The sequence below is a fragment of the Zophobas morio genome, unplaced genomic scaffold, assembly GCF_036711695.1.
Source record: "Zophobas morio isolate AGI-343-1 ecotype UQ-CSIRO unplaced genomic scaffold, CSIRO_AGI_Zmor_V1 ptg000024l, whole genome shotgun sequence".
NCBI classification, from domain to species: Eukaryota; Metazoa; Arthropoda; class Insecta; order Coleoptera; family Tenebrionidae; genus Zophobas; species Zophobas morio.
This window is the reverse complement of record NW_026972129.1, coordinates 5,628,604-5,648,470: the sequence shown is the minus strand read 5'-3', so window position 1 is coordinate 5,648,470 and position 19,867 is coordinate 5,628,604. Positions and strand designations below refer to the sequence as shown.

The window sequence follows — 19,867 nt, the reverse complement described above, 5'->3', positions numbered from 1 at the left end:
CATCATTTTACACCAAATGATTTTATAAAAAAATATTGTGCAATTTGAAAATTTTGTATTTCGCGATTACCGAATCATTTACATGTAGAGTATACGAAATTAACTCGACCAATATCCCAACGCCGAAGTGAATAAAAATTAACTCTCACGAGAATTTCCTGTGGCTGGTAAATTTGTGACTTTGATATGGCATACAATGACGATTGATTTTCCAATCACAATGGTAGATATTAATAAAAAAACAGTACTCATGTTATGTTTCATTTAATTTATACATTCATATACATCAAAATTACAAAAGCGGATTTAAATAGATCAATTCATGAACCACCTACAAAAAAATTTCAAAAACTTCGTAATATGCTATCCTCGATTAAATTTTGTTCTTTCACGTTTTGAAATATTTAAAATTCTGCGTAAATGTAGAAGTATAATAAGCAACAACGATTTATTTTATCAATTTTTGGGCTCTACTTGTAAGACATATTTCTAATGTGTAAAATTTTGTAGCACTTACTAGTGTTGTTTTTGATTAACTGGATAAATTTAACGAAGAGCTTTCCTATTCAATAAATCAGCACAAAAATTTACAAAACTCTGCGTATAATAGGTATGTATACATATGTACAGTTACTAAACTTCCGGTTTCCGGTACAAAAGTTTAATTTTTAAAAGAGTAATTGTATTTTATAACTTACTTAAAAATAATTTCTAAATATTTTTTTTTTGTTTTACACTTTTAAACCACCGATAAGTGTACTGAAAGTTATACCCAGTTGCATTTTGGTATTTTACGGACTTTTATATCCTTTTCCATACTGACCTCATTTGAAAAACTGCAAATACAGCTACGCTAACAAGTAAATTTGCTGGAGTCAGGGAAGGCGAATCTGACGGTTCAGGAGCTGAAAAAATCAACAACAATGTTACTAAATTTGTATACATATACGTTTTAACATTCTTAGTGCAGTGAATTTGATTAATATTAAAAATAAACTTAGTACACACATCAAATTAAGATCTAGCTTCCAAGCGTTTATCATGGAAAACGAATTTTACTTTGCAAATTATAGAAAGAAAAACGTGCTCGAATGCTACTTCAACAGAACTTCGCGCTTGAGGTATAATCCAACAAATCTTTAAAAAAATTATAAAATTTGATTTTACGATTTTCGTTTTGCGATAACCTCTCTAAAGTAAAAACCAGCGACATAAATAACATCCCCAAAGCCCCTGCAACGTACGGACAATGTAAAAAATATTTAAAGTACTGTTACGTTGATCGGTAATTAAAAATCGGCGTGGGTAAGCCTCAACAATTTATTTCTCAGTAACACCAATTTACATGACAGCGATTATGTACAAAATAATTCCGGCGCAACTTAACTGGATTCTCTCATTGACTGAATGAATCGTTCCCAAAGGTGGCCTCTATTTAAACCCATACTTCCCTTGATATTTCGCGATCAAAGTTTTTCTGGAGTATCCATCGCGACTTCCGCTTTCGAGTTTTTTTAGCGAGCGTCTCTTGTCCGCTGCCACCGACGATGAGTCACTCATCATTGTCGTACTATTACAGCCAAAAAAATGGAAACACCATTTTTTTTATTTTGTGAAAATGTCTTTCCGATGTTATAAAATCATAGGCGCAACAATTTTGTTCAAAAAAATTGTACTGTCAGTGTCAGTTCGTGAAAATTTTGAAAAATGCGCAGACACTTGAATACCAGAGAAAAAACTCGAATCATTGCGAAATTAGAAGAAGGGTGGTCATTGCGACGGATCGCACCTGACATAGGTGTATTTCTGAAATTAAAAAAAAATGGAACTAACATAATACGGTCGAACGTCGTGTAGGATCTGGACAGCCAAAGATAACCGCTGGTTAATTACTGGTTGATTATATGGAACAATCACCATTTTCATCTTTGGTCGAAGGGCGTCTAGAAGTGAACTTCCCAGGTTCAATTAGAACTGCTCGTCGACGAGGTTGTTCAATAGAGCAGCAGCAAGAAAACCAATTTTAACTGAAGAACAATCATAAGGAAAGAGAATCGGATTCGCTCTTCAATACTTAGACAGAGACGACGATTTTTGGAATAGAATTGTTTTCTGAGACGAGAAGACTTTCCAGTCTTGCAATAATGGAAGGGTCAGGGTGTATCGGCCAAGAAATCAACGTTTTGAACAAAAATATATTTGTAATTTAAGTAACACGGGACGATTTTCGGTAAACTGGGGGCGTGGACAAGCGCACCAGGAAAAGGGGCCTGTGTCAATATAGAAAATCGTCTAACTGGTGATGTTTAACCGAAATATATTAAATGATATTACCTATGTTGCCAACCACTAGAGAAAGATTTCCTGGAAATAACTTCATTTTTCAACAAGACAATTGTCCTATTCATAGAGCCAGAATTGTTAAAGAATGAATCGAAAACAACGAAATAGATGTCTTAGACTGGCCTGCAAGAAGTCCCAACTTAAACACTGTCGAAAACTTTTGGTCTTTACAAAAAATGAATTATGGAATTAATAGTACAAGCTTGGCACGATGTTGATGAGAACTATGTAAGGACCACGGTCTTGTCTATGAATAGAAGATTACATGCTGTAATAAGGAAAAATGAAGCAGCAGCAAAATATTAAATTTATTAATGGTGCTAAATAGAATTTAATTTGTTAAATTTATTTTGTATCCGCTTTAAAATGAACGCCTCTGATTTTCTAACGCCTTTTAACGTCAACGTGACAGAGAAATTGCACTTAAATAGAAAAAATCGATGACATGAGCAATTCAGGTGTTTCCATTTTCTTGGCCGTGATAGTACATACTAGAAAGCCCGGGGCGGCGTCTGGGTTTATTTCCTAACACTGCCCCCTCCTTAGTTCTGATCGTCCCGATCAGAAACGTCAACGGTGTCACTGTTGTACTTTATGAATGAAGAATCTTCATTTTCGTTTTTTCATTAACCAAATTTTGCTTAGCATTCGACCATCTACATGATATTTCTAATATACATACAAAATTTGGCAACAATCGGCCCAGCAGTTCCGGAGATTACGTGGCTAATAAAAATGGATACAGACACCAGACAGACAGACAGACTCTCAGTCTCGAACTTCATCATTTTTTCTATAGTTAGCGATCGCTTGATCTTTTATGGAATGTTTACTACAAACTTTATACTTACATTCTACTTCAATATTTATGAAGCTAAAAGCTGGTTCTCTAATTTTATTGTCCGCTACACACTTGTATGTACCACCATCATGATGTTTAACATTTGGAATTTCTAAAACGTCACCTTGTATATCAAATTTCGAAGGGCCTTTATGCCATGAAATAACTGGCTTCGGAGAACCACTTGCTTTACAAATTAGTATCAATGTGTCCCCATTTTTTAACTGTAATATGAAAAATTATTCTTTCACAAAACAATTTAAAATTAAATATGTATATACGTACAATTGTAACATTGTCCTTAGCTGCTAGAAGCTCAATTTGGGGAGGTACGTTCAATATAACTTTGTGTCGAATTTTTGGACTATTTTGCTTCGTATCCATTGCTTTACATTCGTATTCGCCCGTGTCTTGTGCATGTAAATTTGAAATTTCAAGTGATCCATTTGTTAACAGTTTCATATTTGGTGTAGCAGTCATTCTAAGTCCCCCTTGAAAAAGAATCTCCTTGCTTTCGGGATTATTCTTCGTCCAGAACTGCACATAATCTGAAAATATTTAATGGGTTAATTAGTACATACTTTGAAGATTTTCTCGTTCTTAAAATATCAAAACTCCATAAAATAGATAACAATTTTTTTGCCGTCTACTGCACGTTTGAGGACAATAGAAACTGATCAAGTGGATAAATATGTAGTTCTTTAGATTTATACAAGGACATAAAATGGCGAAGTTTACAAACTTTAATGAGTTGAGAGAACAGAATCGCTTGTTTTTTTCGAAGTAACTTGTTATAACGAAAAAAAAATTATGCCAGTAATTTAGCTTAAATTCATATAGCTGTGAGAATTTATCATCCATAAGCGAGATACGTATCAAAACATTATGGCATCAGTGCTGATAATAAAATCTCAGCACCTCTTTATCTAACGCGAGGAATCTATAAATTGCCGGTCATATTTGAATTTTTAATATTTTTAATTAATGTATCATTAGATGATGTTTTTACTTATTTATTAGAGCATACATGACTGAGAACTTAATGTGACAACTTCCTAAGATCCCAAAAGAAATTGGAAAAGCAGTGAACGGTGTCAGATTAATTATTTTGTAGAAGATAAGGCAAAAGTTATTACACAGAAAAAGAGTGACAAATGTTTAATTGAGACTTCAACAAGGGAATCATAAACTAAACAATAATTAATAATATTGTAATAAATATTGCATAATCTAATAAATAAAATAAATATTTCCACATGACGCGAATTTTCTGAACCGTTGAAGCCTGCGGTAGAGAGGAACTGATAGATACTGGTTAGCAATTTAGATTCTATTATGTTACAGTTTTCCAGAGCACTGTATATCAAATCTTGAATTGAATATAAAAAAAAGCCTGAAGGTTGTTTCGATTTCGACAGAACTTCCCCCGTACCTGGAATAAGGTACAATGAAACATACTTATCCATTATTTTCGAAAAATTAAAAAATTTGATGTTCCGATTTTTATTTATTTATGAGAACCCCCATAAATTGAAATGCACATATGCATGTGTAATGTTAAAGTGAATGTAAAGAAGCGTGCTACGCGTTTGTTTCAAATAAGTATTTACTCTACAAAATTTTGTGATGAGGTTATTAACATATTTGCAAGAAAGCTTATATCAACTTGGATTGGTGTAGTGTAATACTAGTAATAACAGTATTGTATTCCCAAAATTTTCTGGGAAAATAGAGTGAGTCGTTCTTGATTTAATCAATAGAATAAATTGACTGACTAATTCGTTAATTTTTTTTTTGAGCCACCCTGTGTAAGCAGATTTAAAAAATATAAATGGAAGGCTTGCGGTTGAGAGCTTTATCAACGGTAGGTCGAAGTTTAGAAGATTCTACGAGTATCCAGGTGCCAGACATCATCTGATGCCCTAATTCGTGGGCTGGAAGTGGAGACTGCAATAACGTACCCAAAAGTCAGAATGGCAGAATTAGAGAGGGAAGAAATGGACAAGGTGCAAAAGCTGTTGGAAAAATTCTCACAGCGAATAGTAGATGGCCTAGTTGAAGGTCGAGAGAATGGTGCGCCTCCTAAGAAAAGTATGGAATGTTCTAAGCCAGGGACGTATGAAACGTGATTACCGTGCTCGATTGCCAGATCCGACGAGAACCACACAAGAGAGATCTCATCGAAATGTACAAGTAAACTAAAAACAGTCAGTACTTCGCAGAGGGCCCATTTTTTACGCAAGTATATAGAAAATTTAGAATCCGAATTCAAGAGAAATGTGATCTTAGATGAAAGATAAATGCCATAAAATCTTGGCAGTATAGTAGCAGTAAGAACGTTGTAAGGCCACAAGGTCATGATGGCAAGTGCTACACTACATTGCATGCAGGATGTAACTTTAATGGACTATCACGGAGAAATGAATGCTGAGATGGTCACTAAATGGTGTGATGAGAAGTTGATACCAAATTTAAAAGAACCTTCACCGATTATCATACCATGAAGCGTTATCCATTACCGCTGAAAAACAACCTTGTACATCCTAGCGAAAATCTGATATTCAGCAATGGCTAGTTAAGAACAGTGTAAGATATTAACCGTTTATGCATAAGAATGAACTATTATACTTAGCCAAACAACATGAAAACCTAAGTAATTATATCGATTGCTGCAACAAAATGGACATGCAGTAAAACGCCTTCCCCCTTACCGCTGTCAGTTTAGCGTTATTGAATTAATTTGGGCTAACTTACCACAATAAACAAATAGGTGAAGAAGGTTATGGTGATGATTAAATATTGCATATGTGGGAACATTCTTTAAGTAAGTGTGATGCAAATGCATGGAAAAAATGTATTGAACGCACTGAAAAAGTTATTAATGAATGGAGTGGACGAGCAATGTTATTGAAAGGGACAGGACCAGAAATTACAATAGAAGTTGGTAATGATTCTAAAAGTGACACAAGTGGGGACGAATTACAATAAATACATTTTAGTTTATTTTCAGATATGCAAATACAGTATAATCCGGTTATAACGACATCGAAGGGACCTTGAAATTTTCGTCGTTATAACCGGAAGTCGTTATAACCGATGAATGCTAATTTTATAAATATTACAACTTTATTTAAACAAATTGTAATATTTAATACACGTACATAGGCGCAAGTCAGAAAGGAAAATACATCCAAGGATCATGTAGTAGTTATAAGTAGGTACATACTTCAGTAGTCACATATACATACATATATGAACCTACAAATATATACTGAAATGTTACTTAATTTACGTAAAAAAATCTGTTATTTTACTCTGTCCGGTACATTTATTTTTGTAATAAATACCTGTCAGTTTAGTGTCTAGTGTACAGCTCAATAGTTTACTATCTTTTAAACCTTCAAAAGTAACGAATTTTTTTATAATAGAAACAGCTTGAAGGGCTTCCGCACATGATGGCACTTGATCATCAACGTCTTCATCGTCATTTTCTTCCAAATCTTCTCTAAGGTCTTCTGACAAGTTTTTTACAATGTCCTCTTCACTTATGTCACCACAAGTTTCTAAATTATGATCGACATTCACTAATTCTAGTGCAATTGTCGTTATAACCGGAGGAAAAAAAGTATTGTCCAGCAAGTTTTGGTCGCTATTGCCGGATTCGTCGTTACAAGCGAAGTTGTTATATCCGACTTTTTTTACCCTACTGTATATGGGTTTCCAAACAAACTGGATCAATTCCGTCGTTATATCCGGCTTGTCGCTACAAGCGGAGTCGCTATAAACGACTTTGACTGTACATTCGTTGGCTCTGAGCCACCAAACTAAAGTCCCGTAGTACAACATCGGTCTGACTATTGCCGTATAGAATAGATCCAGAGGGCAATCTTGGGTTTTAAACCGCAAGACCTTCCCACCACCCTACGACATTGCCAAAGTGCCGAGGTTGGTTTTTCCATTTTATCATCTACATGCTTAGTCGTCAGTCCAATACAACTCCCAAGTATTTGACTTCGTCTAAAAGTTGAAGCGATGTTTTAAATATTTTTGGCCTCTGTAGTGTGCCAATTTTCCTTCTCCTAGTGATCATGATTAGTTTCGTCTTCTCTCTATTTTCGGACAGGGTATGCTTGCTACACGATTCCTCGACTATTGTTATTACAGCTTGCATTATTTTACGTAATGCATCTACGTATTTTCCTGTTAGCAAAATGGTTAGATCATCTGTGTATCCAATTGTATGGTAGCCAAGATCATTGAGGCGACGTATCAGGCTGTCAATGACAGTGTTCCACAGTACAGGACAAAATACAGGACATCCCCTGTCTACAACAACTTCGATCTCAATGCCACCTACAATAATCAATACTTCCCTCTTACTCAACATACCAGTCACCCAGCTACTCAGGGTGGGGTTCACGTCGTACTGCTGTAAGGCTAATCCTATGCTTTTGAAGGTCGTTTTATAGAACGTTCCTTCAACATCCAAGAACATCCTTAAGGTGGAGAATTTGTTCTCACTCTATACGGTTTACAAGTGTGTGTAAGACCGTATCCGTGGATCTTCCTGGGATATCGGCATATTGGTTCGGATGTAGAGATTGTTTGTTTAAAGGGATCTCCAGAATGTCTTTTTCGCTTAGTCTTTCTAGCGTTTTCAGCAAGAATGATGTTAAGCTAACTGGTCTATAGGATTTAGCCAAAATGTAATCTTGTCGTCCTGGCTTAAGTATAAATGTAACTTTTGCGTTTTGTCATGCAGCCAGTATGTAGCTGAAAGCCACACACTCCCGAAGCATTGGCACCAAGACAGGGCGTAATTTGCTCATTTCCGTCTGCAAGAGGGAAGGATAGATACCGTCCACCCCCAGAAATGGGGAAATGCTGTCAACTGCCTACTCCATTCTGGCCTGCGTGACTACCTTTGCCACCAGCGACCGGTCCTTCGGGGAAAGTTGCGTACCGGCCACATCCCTTTTGGCATGATAAGTAATTTTTGTGCTATCTGGAAACATAGTCTACAGCAAAAGTTCTACAGGTGGCTGTAAAAGTACCATCTTCTTTCTTTAGGAAACCTGATTGATGTGTTTCTCGTTTCTTCTTTCTTAATTCTGTGTTAAACTATTTCCGGTCCTCTTAATAGGCTCCCCAGTCTTCAGTTTTCTTAGTATTTTTTTGTTCCATTGAAAAGTTTTCTTAATCCCGATTGAAGGAGGCTGAGCCTTTGGTTCCACTATGGTGTACCTTTGCCCAGGGCTTTCTCCTTTAGGGGGCAACATTAGACAGTCATTGATAATAATGGTCAAAGTCTTCTCTATGTCTTCTGTCGATTTATATTCTATAGATATCAACTGTACGGAAATCCCCAGTTGGTCTTCCAGTTCTTCACTGTATAAAACCCGGTCCGTCAGCCTAAGGTTCCTGTACGTCTATGTCTCTATGTCTATACATTTTAACATATACATAATCCATTTATGGTCTGACATTAACCCCTCTTTACAGACGTGGCATTCTATTATATATTGTGAGATAACCCATGTAGCCAGTGTACTTTCTATTACTGTCTGACTAAGCGATGTTACGAAAATTGGTTCGCAACCTCGATTGAGAATCTCTAGATTTGTTGCTAAAAGATATTTAGCTAATGTTCGTCTTCCTTCATTAGTATCTTTGCTTCCCCACACCAGACAGTGGGCATTTGCATCGGTACCGATGATGAGGTTTACATTTACGATGTCATAGTTGTTCACCAAGTTGACCATCTCCCATGTTGGGCATGGTTCATGTGCTCCTTGTGGTGTGGTAAATACACGGATACTATTACCAGATTGTTCTTCGCCTCGTCCTATGTTACACTTAACATTTACCGCAGTCACATCCCTAGAGCTGACCTGACGTAGGAGAACGACTTTAATATTCCTGGAAATGTAAATACATGTCCTTGGAAATTCTATTGTGGCACCTGAAACAACAGTGCTATTTAAATTGTTCAGCCCCGCGTTCCTGGATTTTACTATCCAGGGTTCTTGGATTATTGCTGTAGTGTTAAAAAGCGCCATCCCTACAACGAAAAATCTCATTCCTATCTTAGGAGACAGGAGGCTTATGTCTCAGGCGGACCCGCTCCCACTGGTAGAGGCTCCATTCCCTGGGGTTTTTGCCTCTTCCATAGGGGTCTGCCCTTCCTTAGTCGACGCCTCGTTCTCCTTAAGTTTTAGATTGAAGGAGGATAGCATATAGTTGATCCTGCCCTTTCTCTCCCTGATTGTGTGGGTCTCATCCATCCCAAGACCAAACACGAACAGGTTGCGTTGAGAGGCAGCCTCGGATTTGGCTTCGTGATGGAAAAGAAACCATTTTTTTAAGCGGGTCCATTGGTTCTGATCCCCTACGCGGTGAAGTACGACGTTTTAATCCACCGGTGGTCCGGTATCCACAGGAGAGTCGCCCTCACCAGCTTTGGTACTCGTAGCTCAGCCACAGGGGCCACGTAAAGTTGTGTGCCTGCCCACAAGGGTGTTAGAGAGCGCATTGTTTGCTTTACGCACTCCAGAGACACCTCGTCCTCACAGGTTATCCTTAAGATTTCCCCTGTGTACTTAATGCCCTTGAAAGTGGCTGCATGTCTTCCCGATGCCAGGCACTATTCAAGTTGTCTATCAAGTGCTCCCATCAGTTCATTTTGTACTAATTTCACCTAGTCAGTAGTTAGCTTACCAAGTGGATGCTGTACATCAATTACAGATGCACGGATGTGACTTGCAGTTACCTCCCTGTAGCTGTGCTCTTAAGAGGCGGTCTTCTGTTTCTTCATTCTATTTTCCTTTTGTGCTACCGCAGGTGCGGAGGTTGAAGAGCGCACTCCCTTTTTTGACCCTGAGGGGCTTAACCCAGAGGAAGATGGGCCTGATTTCGACGGATCAGCATTTGCCGCCTCCGTTTGCAAGCGAGCCTTCCTCTGCCTTGCAGATTCGCTTCCTTTTAGGAGGCTGCAGCCCCATAGTGGCTGGATTTTCAGTTTGAGGTGTACCCCAAGGGACTTCCTCAGTGTGTTTTTTTGTTGAGTTATCCATACATTTGGATTTTGATTTCGTCCTTCTACGTCCCCACCCACCACGGAGTTCAACAAGGGGAAGTCAGACTTCGATGTCATAGCTAGCAGAAGGATATAGCCTCCAGGGAAGCTCATCCTGCGGTACACAGCCTCAGCAAGTGCCGCTACTCGTACTCAGATCACATTTCCCCCAAGGAATCACCCTGTCGGCGGTCTGATCGGACGATGCACCCGATTGATCTGAGATCGATTAGTCTCGACCTCCTGTTTTGGTGAAAATCCAGACCAAAGATGCATATCGCTCAACCTTGGTAACTAGATCGCAGAAAGGAGGGCTCAACCTCCAGGATTCCTTCATCCCTCTTTAAGGGTCTACACGCACGGGACAAACACGTAGGAGCTTCTTCGTGAGGCTATTTTGACGACCCCACGCCAGGACTTTATTTTCGGGAGGGCACGCTTATTTCCAACCCGCCTTCAATGAACTGCCTTCACGGTCGTCTAAGCCGGCAATCACTAAGGCATGGCAGCCCCAACCTGCATATCTGGACAAGGGAAAACCCCAGATCGGATTTCCACCACCCCCCAGAGTGTTTAGTTCCGGGGATCATTTCTGTCCTCCATAGACCTCCCTTCCCCAGACAATACCGGTACGATCCCCTCGAACGGACACTCCTCTCAACGCAAACTTCGAGTCAAACCTATTTCAAAGGGTTACTGAAGACACGAACTACGTTTTTGCATCCGCAGTTAGATGGAACGGTTCAATCGTACCTTGGAAGAATATCTCTTGAAGGTGGTAGCCGAACATCAGAAAAATTGGGGATCTTCCACTATTTCTGCTGGCTTATCAATCAACTGTTCATGACACTATCTTGTGACATACTGTTCGGCTCTTCAAGTGAAGAACCAAAGTGGCCTCAAATTACGTCGATGACTTGAAGGAGAAGCACAACTTGAAATTCTGGATGCGGTTCGAACTTTTAAAATTAACTGTTTGTTAAAACACTACTACAAGTCCAAACTCGGTCAGCTCGGACCGATACTGCACGTCGAAGTCCTTACTGTTATTATTATACTGTATTTCTTCCCCTGTACCTGTAGTTTATAATTTATCTAAGAAACTGCATTTGCATGATTGTAATTCAGAGGCGAAGAAAGTTCTGTTTAAATAAGTGTAAATCAGTTTCTAAATATGGTTTTATTGTTTTACAGTTTGACGAGCAGGGTTACTGTAAATGCATGCCATCACCGTCGTTGAAACAAACAGAATTATGTTAATTAGAGCGTCAGTTTTGTATGTGAACGTCTCGATTTTTTTCCGCGATTAACACACAACAGACAAACGGCAACGAGAGATCGTCATTTTCGTATTGTACTTACTAACTGAAGAGTGTCAAAAATATTTACAGAAAATTGATTCCGTGAATTGATCATTCGTTTTTGTAATTTAGTGCATTTTCTGTTACGAAATATTACTCTTTTGATCACTAGTAACAAAAATTGGTCTAAAGAGTTTAGACAGTACTTCCCTCGCTGTCGGAAACGTGACGACTGCATGCCTATTATATTTTTTTTCGCAGTAGATTTCATTATTTTTTTTGAGTCACCCGGTATATGCAAATTCAAAAAATATGAATGGAATGATATATAATATATAATCTGCTAACCCGAATGTTTTGAAATGTTGCAGATGTTTTAAGGCTATAAAGAGCATCATAAACCTTTAGTCAAAATATATTTGGTTATCCCCTCCAAAAACTTGATGACGTCAGCTCAAAAGTTTGCCGAATAAATCCTATCTAAAATGTACAAAATATGATAAGTCTGTACTTGTGATATATCACTCCATTCATATTTTTTGGATTTGCATATACAGGGTGACTCAAAAAAATTAATAAATGCGTAAATTTATTTTACTTATTTACTCAGGAACTACAAAACCGAATGCTTTGAAATCTTGAAGATGTTTTAAAATTATCATAAGCATGGTAAATTTTTGATCAAAATGTATTTGATCGTCCCCCCTAAAAAATTTATGACGTCACCACAAAATTTTGCTGAATAAATCCTATCTAAAATGTACAAAATATGGTGATTTATCATTCCATTCAAATTATTTCGATATGCATATACAGGGTAACTCAAAAAAATTAATGATTGCGTGAATTTATTTTATTGAGTTAATCAGGAACTACAAAACCGAATGCTTTGAAATCTTGCAGATGTTTTAAGGTTATAAAGAGCATAAAAAGTGTTTAGTCAAAATATACATATTTGCTTACCCCCTGTCTAGAATATACAAAATATGATGTGTCTGTACTTGTAATTTATCATTCCATTCATATTTTTTGAATTTGCATATACCGGGTGACTCAAAAAAAAAATGAATGCGGAAATTTATTTTATTGGTTTACTCAGGAACTACAAAACCGAATTCTTTGAAATCTACTGCGAAAAAAAAATATAATAGGCATGCAGTCGTCACGTTTCCGACAGCGAGAGAAGTACTGTCTAAACTCTTTAGACCAATTTTTTCGGTTTATAACCTTCAGCGTTTCGCTTTAAAAAAGCAATCAAATGTATAAATTTACTTATATCTACATTTTGCTATTCCTATCGTTGGTCGCAACATTGAATATTGGTTCCACACTGTAGACGCTTTTTGGCTTTTTACTTTTTTGGAAAAGTACGCAAGAATTTCCTTTTCTGACGTAATTTTGACATTCTTCAGCTAACACCAATCTTCATAGCGTTTGTAAGCCATTTCATACAATTCCTTCGAGTTTGACGGTAATAAATTTGAAATTGCTTCTTTGGCAACGTTTTCAGCCTCAAACGGCACATCATCTTCTGAATCACTCATGTTTCGTAAGATTATTAATACAAAGACGGCGTCACACACAAAAACACTGATGAAATTAACGAAAAAGTACAACGCATAATTTGTTTTTTGCGTTTTTGCAAAAATATGTAAATAGCAACGCTTTCATTTCCGTATCAACGGAACACTGCAATCTACGATCCTTATTACGATTAACAGTTAAATCAAAATTTTTTGAAAAAATATCTACAAATGAACACTAAATTACAAAAAATCTTGTATGCTATGGGAGGCAAAAATGTCTTTTATTACTTGACGTGTTGCCCCATCTCGGCTAACGCCTCAATGCGCAGTTTCACGTCGCGTAATAAAATGATGACGTCATCTCAAAATTATACATAGTACATAGGTTTTAAATTGTATCAAATAACATAGTCCTACGCGTAGTTTATGAATCCGTGTTGAGTTTTTACTCGAACCGCCGGGATTTTTGGGGAAAAAACTAAATTACATAACATTTTGCAATTTAATTTTGAATCTGAAATACCGGATGCTTTGAAATCTTGTAAAAAATATATTTGTTTATTCCCCCAAAAATTGATGACGTCTCCTCAAAATTTTACCGAATACCTGTTTTACCTATCTAAAATGGGCAAAATAATATAAGTCTATTAATTTATCAATGCATTCATATTTTTTAGATTTGCTTATACAGAGTGTCTCAAAAAAATTAATGAATGACTCAGTTTATTTTTATTGAATAAATCAGTAGCTGCGAAACTGAATACTTTGAAATCTTGCAAACGTTTTAAGGTTATCGTAATGTTGGTACGTCGTTAATCAAAATGTATTCATTTAAAAAATTTATGACGTCATCTCAAAATTTTGTCGAATAAATCCTCTTCAAGTTATGCAAAATATTGTCACTCCATACTTGATTAGACTTTCATATTTTTTAGATTTGCTTATGCAGGTGGCTCAAAAAGTGTATGAATAAATCAATTTATTTTATTGGTCAAATCAAGAACGGCTCATTCTTTTTTCCCGAAAATTTGGGAATACAATACTGTTTAATAACAGTAAATAAACATATGTAAGTATATAATGTTACAGTAAATGTAAAGAAGCGTGCTAGGCGTATGTTTCAAATGAGTTTTTATTTTACAAGACTTTGTAAAATTATTATAGTATTAGGTACACTGCACCAATCCAAGTAGATATAAGTACGTATCCTTTAAAAAATGTTGATGACGTCATCACAAAAACTTGTAAAGTAAAAACTCTTTTGAAACATACGCGTAGCACGCTTCTTTACATTTACTATAACATTATATACTTACATATGTTTATTTCAACTTATAGGGGTTCTCATAAAAAAAATAAAATCCGCAAAATCAAATTTTATAATTTTTCTAAAATGCTGGAAATGTTTCATAGTATCTACTTCAGAAGCGAGGGAAATTGTGTTGAAACAACTTTCGACCAATCTTTTTAAATTTGGCCTACAAAAGTTTGTTTCTGTTTCTGTAACAATGACAAAGTGGCACAAGGGGAGAAATAATTACACAATTAATTTGATACTTTGGTATTACGAAAATCCTGCCATGTTTTACTATAATACTTACTGATACCAGCAATTTCGCAAGGTAAGACAACTTTTGCACCAATATCTCTAATAAATGTTTCATCACGTGTATTTATTTGTAACGGAGGCTCAGTCGTTACGGTTGCCGTTTCTTCCATATTATAGTCTTCATAACTTCCACCATAGTAGTCATTTTGCATATTGTAATCGCTGACTGAATCAAAATCGTTTGATTCCGAAGGACTGCAGTTAACTGAAAACGAAAAACAACAAATAAAGTTTTTGAAAAGTACATTACTGGTAGACAATATTTAACTGAACATACCAAATGTGAAACTAAACTAAAAGAATGGACCTCTGCCAATATACAATTATACTAGAGAACTAAAACCTGTAAGCTTCTAGCTAAGAGAGTTATTTTGTTAAATTACATTTAATTCTGCGTTTATTTGTCTTCATTTTTTTTTTTGCTAATTTGTACATTATGTGTCAATAGTGGTTCTTTAATAAAATAACGATCAGTAGTTAAATTAATAATTTTTAAACTGGTGACTTGCTTTTTGCTTTTTTAAAATTAAGTGAAGTTTGAGGCAATACTAGCTAATCTAAGTTTTTCAAAAGCTCGAAGATGAAAGATGAAAACGAAAAGTGTCGACTAGCAGATAATTTGTGCAAGTAATAATATTTTAATTATTTCTTAATTTTATTGCAATAATCTGCGTTAAGCAGATCTGTATTAAAATGAGCAAACGTTTTCTCACCCAACATTATTTTATTGTTAAATATCATTTTTTAACGTTCGTTAAAAAAAGTGTAACATTTTTTATTAATTTTTGTTTATAAAGGATACGTTTATTTCATCGCACTAGAAGCGTGAAAAAAAGTGTCATAGCGTTTCATTTTTTCACGTATTTGAGTGAAAAAAAGTGTCGTAGCGTGTCATTTTTTAACGGAAGTAAAATATAGAAGCCTGCCGTTGCTATCATAATTCATCAACACAAATGGTTTGTATAATATTAATTTTCTCGGTGTGTTGTGGTAATTTGTGTGGTCGGACAATGAAATCGGACAGCGATTAAGATTTCTCGTGCACCCCCGAAAAAATTGTCAAGACGGCAAATACGGCTACATTTAATATCTATGTTCCAAAATATAAAGTTTTTGAAGTTGGTGGGTGTTGAGTTTTGTTACGAACGCGAAAAAAATTTTGTATGCGACTCGTGAGTAAAGTGGCGTTTTTTTACTCGGCGGATTTGCGCACTCGACTTCGGCTCGTGCGGCAAATTTTCCTTCTCGTAAAAAAAAGATAAGCTGACCTAACGACACTGATATTTTTGACTTGACCTTTAATGTAAGTCAATGATTATCATGACCCTCTATGATAAATGATATTCTGATTATTTCTCCATCTCACAGTCGCAGTAAAGTTCCCTCGAACCTTTATTACCAACTGTTCTTTAGTGATCCAGCTACCTTTACGGTAGTTTCGAAAATGGCATGTTCTAATACCACTGGTTGGATTTTTAGAATGAGAAGTTTGAGTGGTGTAAGCAGATGCCTTAAGTACCTATAGCTTCAAGACTAAAATATAGGAACAAGTCGAACTACCACGTCAATTACTTGCAATACTAATAAGCATAATTACATTAATTTCCATAGTTCCTGAGTTTATACTTAAATTTATAAACTATAATTTTAACAATATAATAGCAATAAACTTAAATTTTATTTATGAACAAATGAATATTTTTAATAAAAGTATAAAAGGTACAACGAAACAAGAAAAATAAAAGAATTCTTACCAGAATATAAAATTATAAAAATAAATCCTGCAATTTTGATTGGCATGTTTTCTTCGAAAATAACAAAACAGGCGAAACTATACAAAATCAAGAATTATTACATAAACTTGGATCACGACACTATCCGTACTTTCTTTTTTATTTTTTATTTCATTCCACAATACACAACCAGATGCAAACTTGAAGTCCACAACATTCGCGAGATAAAAATTGGGTTTTTAAAAGAACGATACGCTTGCGCGTACGGAAGATGTGGAAGATCAAGAAAGAAAGTTGGGCTTCAGAGATGATCAACCCCAAGCAAATAAACCCAAAAAACGCTATTTGTCCTACCGTTCTCACAACTTTAAACACAACGATAATCTAAATTTAAAAACGCACTTGTCTTATTAAAAGATAAAAAAAAATAACCAGAGGGGTCAAAGTTTAGCACACGTTTGTAACGCATTTTTTAAAGAAATTAAAAAATTCGGTCTGGTCATTCTGTAGAATAAGGCTTTGTATATTTTAGCTTAAATGTTGATAGTAATGCCATGGTACAATTCAATTCAGTAATTGCTAAATTTGTGAGAGGTAAGTGTATTAAAATGAATTAAATTCGTCTTATTTAATATTTAGTATTATTTAGTAAATATTTTCTTATTTACAGGAAAGTGCATTTGCTATGTTTCTAAAAGGTCATATAAAGCTGGATGCAATGGACCTGTTGGGGCATTTAACACCAAACAGATTCATTCCAGTTTTCAACGAACAATATACGGAAGCCCGCGAAGTATTGTAAAGCAAATGGAGGAAAGCAGAGCTAATCGCGCAAAGACACAACGAAAATATAAAAATTTTCGGAAAAACAGGAGAGAAGCGAAAGCAGTTTCTGTCTCATGCGACCCAGATTATGGTGACCATTATCAGAAGGCGGATATGCCCGAAGAAGAATACGATTGAAAGAAAAAAATATTCTTGCAAAAACTCAACAAAACCCAGGGACAAAAATTTGCTTGGAATTGGCCACTAGGGCTGCAAGCTGATAGTGGTATCTGGCTAAGGGAACCACGAAAAATGCTAACAGCTTCAAACTTTTACAAAGTTTGTAAGAAGAGACAACTAGCTGTGTAAAGTTAGTAGAGTCTCTATTATATTAATCGTCACTGCGCCATCTGAAAGCCATTCAATACGACAAAGAAAATGAAAGAATAGCCCTACTGAAAATGGAAACACAAGAAAATATAAAAATTAGAAATTACGGCCTTTATATCGACGATGAATTTCCGTTTCTAGGAGCAACCCCTAATGGAATTGTGTAATGGTTTTATTGCAGATTGCGGTCTAAAGTACTAAATACCTCTCATAAAATAATTGACGGCGTTTGCATTTATCTTTTGCTGGACTTTATCCACGATGTTAATAATGGACAGCAGTTATACCTACTTGCCGCCCGGAGTATATCTGCCATTATTTTTGTTAATCGCTTATTATTGCCAAACTCCACCCAACTCAGGACACGTGGGCGAGCGCTGGCTCAGTCATTTGGAGTTGCTCATCCTCTTCAACACGGTACTTAATAATAATATTAATATGTAATACATAATAATATTAATAATAACTTTCTTGCCCAACAGTCTTCCATTAACAAGACAAAATACATATTTGTGTACATGTAGAATAAAATCAAATTCAATAAAATTAACTTACATTAAATTAAATTACCAGTGAACACAATAATAGAAAAAATAAACTTAAATACTTACAAAAACATAACTTAAAAATTTACTGGTTTGATCCCATTAGCAAAAATATCATCTTATATTCTTATTAGCACATGGAGATTATTTTAACATGTTAGTCTTTGGTTTAGGTAAATAAAATCTCACCGCATGACGATTATTCAGACGTGGCGACGTAGCACATAGGAATTGATCATCAATAGGATGTGAGGACAATCAACTCTATTTTGTACAATTTTCCAAAGAAATTTCGCAGAATGTAGGTATATCTCTTCGCATTGCCAATGATGGAAACTTACACTGATCAAGAAGAAGCACCATATTCCATATTTCTTTGAGAATAATAACCTTACAGTTTAAATGACAGAAACTTCAGAAATCGACGTTGAATACGCTCAATGATAAGTTCGTGTTGTAAATAAGTAATATGATGACCATATTACTGCAGCATATTCGAGTTTTCTGACTACAAAACAAAAGCAAAATGATTTCATTAGAGCTGGAGTTCTAAAATATTTAGAAATTCGTATTACAAATCCTAGAGATTTTGAGACTGATGACACAAGAGTTTCAGTGTGTTCTGAAAAAGTTAACTGTGAATCAAAGATTACCTCAGTTCTTTAACGGTGTCATTTTTAATAAGATTTTGTCCATTGATATAATAAGTAGGAAACAAATGATTTATTTTGCGAGTGAAAGTCACAAAGCAGCACTTAATAATGTATAAAAGGATATTATTTTCTACACGCCCTCTGTAAATCTCGGCTAGGTTCGTCTGAAGAAGTTCGTGCCATTAAGATTATCAATAGAAGAATAAATTTTCCAAGTCATCTGCAAATCCAAGTCTAGGACATGTAAGTGCCCTCAATAATCGTCAATAAATAATATAAAAAGAAGAGATCCCAGGTTGGAACCTTGAGGCACACCTGACGTTGACACATACTCATATGATATGTAATCATTATAAGACATAGTTAATTCGTGCCACCAAGTAGGATTCAATAAGTTTAATAAATGATGGAGACATGCCAAAGAAACTGAACTTATTCAACAGCAAGTTGTGGTCAACAGGGTCAAAGGCATTAGAAAAGTCCGTGAAGATTACATCCACTTGTCCACCCTTATCCAGTTTCTCCGAAATATACTGAGTTACTATGTATATTTTGCCAAAGTTACTTAATATAGCTATTGGTTTATAGTATGGTTTTAGTTTAACTGAGACTTATCATTCTCCTTATAAACCGAAACAACTCTAGCACGTTTCCACAACATGGGAAAACAACATGAAGAAAATGTTAACTTAATAATTGTACATAAAGGTTTAGCCAAAACGTTTCTACAATCACGACCTAAAAACTGGGTATCAGATCATCACCTGTTGTATTTTTGTTTAAACGGGTTGACATTATTTTTATTAAATTTTCTTCACATACCTTTTATAAAACGAAAGTGTCATAAAAAGTGTTAGTATCAACAACTGGAACATTTTTGATGAATGACTAAAAGAATGAGAGAATATGCTTGCAAAAGCATTTACACTTCTGATTGCAGAGTCATACATTAGATCACCATTATACATTCTGCCCGGAATCTTGGTCGTCTCTTGCTTCACGATTGTTCAATTTGATCCATATAACAAGCATATAAGCTGTAGAGGTATCATTTTTGCAAAAACGGCGTAATCTTTTAAAATTCCT

The 19,867-nt window shown here is 35.6% G+C and overlaps 1 protein-coding gene across 1 annotated transcript; it reads right to left on the bottom strand.

The window, feature by feature from the left end:
- Positions 1-248: 248 nt before the first annotated feature.
- On the bottom strand, positions 249-16,804 carry LOC135135044 (hemicentin-2-like). The gene is made up of 6 exons (XM_064063984.1): positions 16,580-16,804; positions 16,450-16,526; positions 14,688-14,900; positions 3,470-3,732; positions 3,195-3,408; positions 249-905 (listed from the first exon to the last, which is right to left on the bottom strand). Exons 2-6 carry the CDS (start codon positions 16,493-16,495, stop codon positions 802-804), a joined length of 840 nt encoding a protein of 279 aa, XP_063920054.1. The 5' UTR covers positions 16,496-16,526; positions 16,580-16,804; the 3' UTR covers positions 249-801.
- Positions 16,805-19,867: the final 3,063 nt, after the last annotated feature.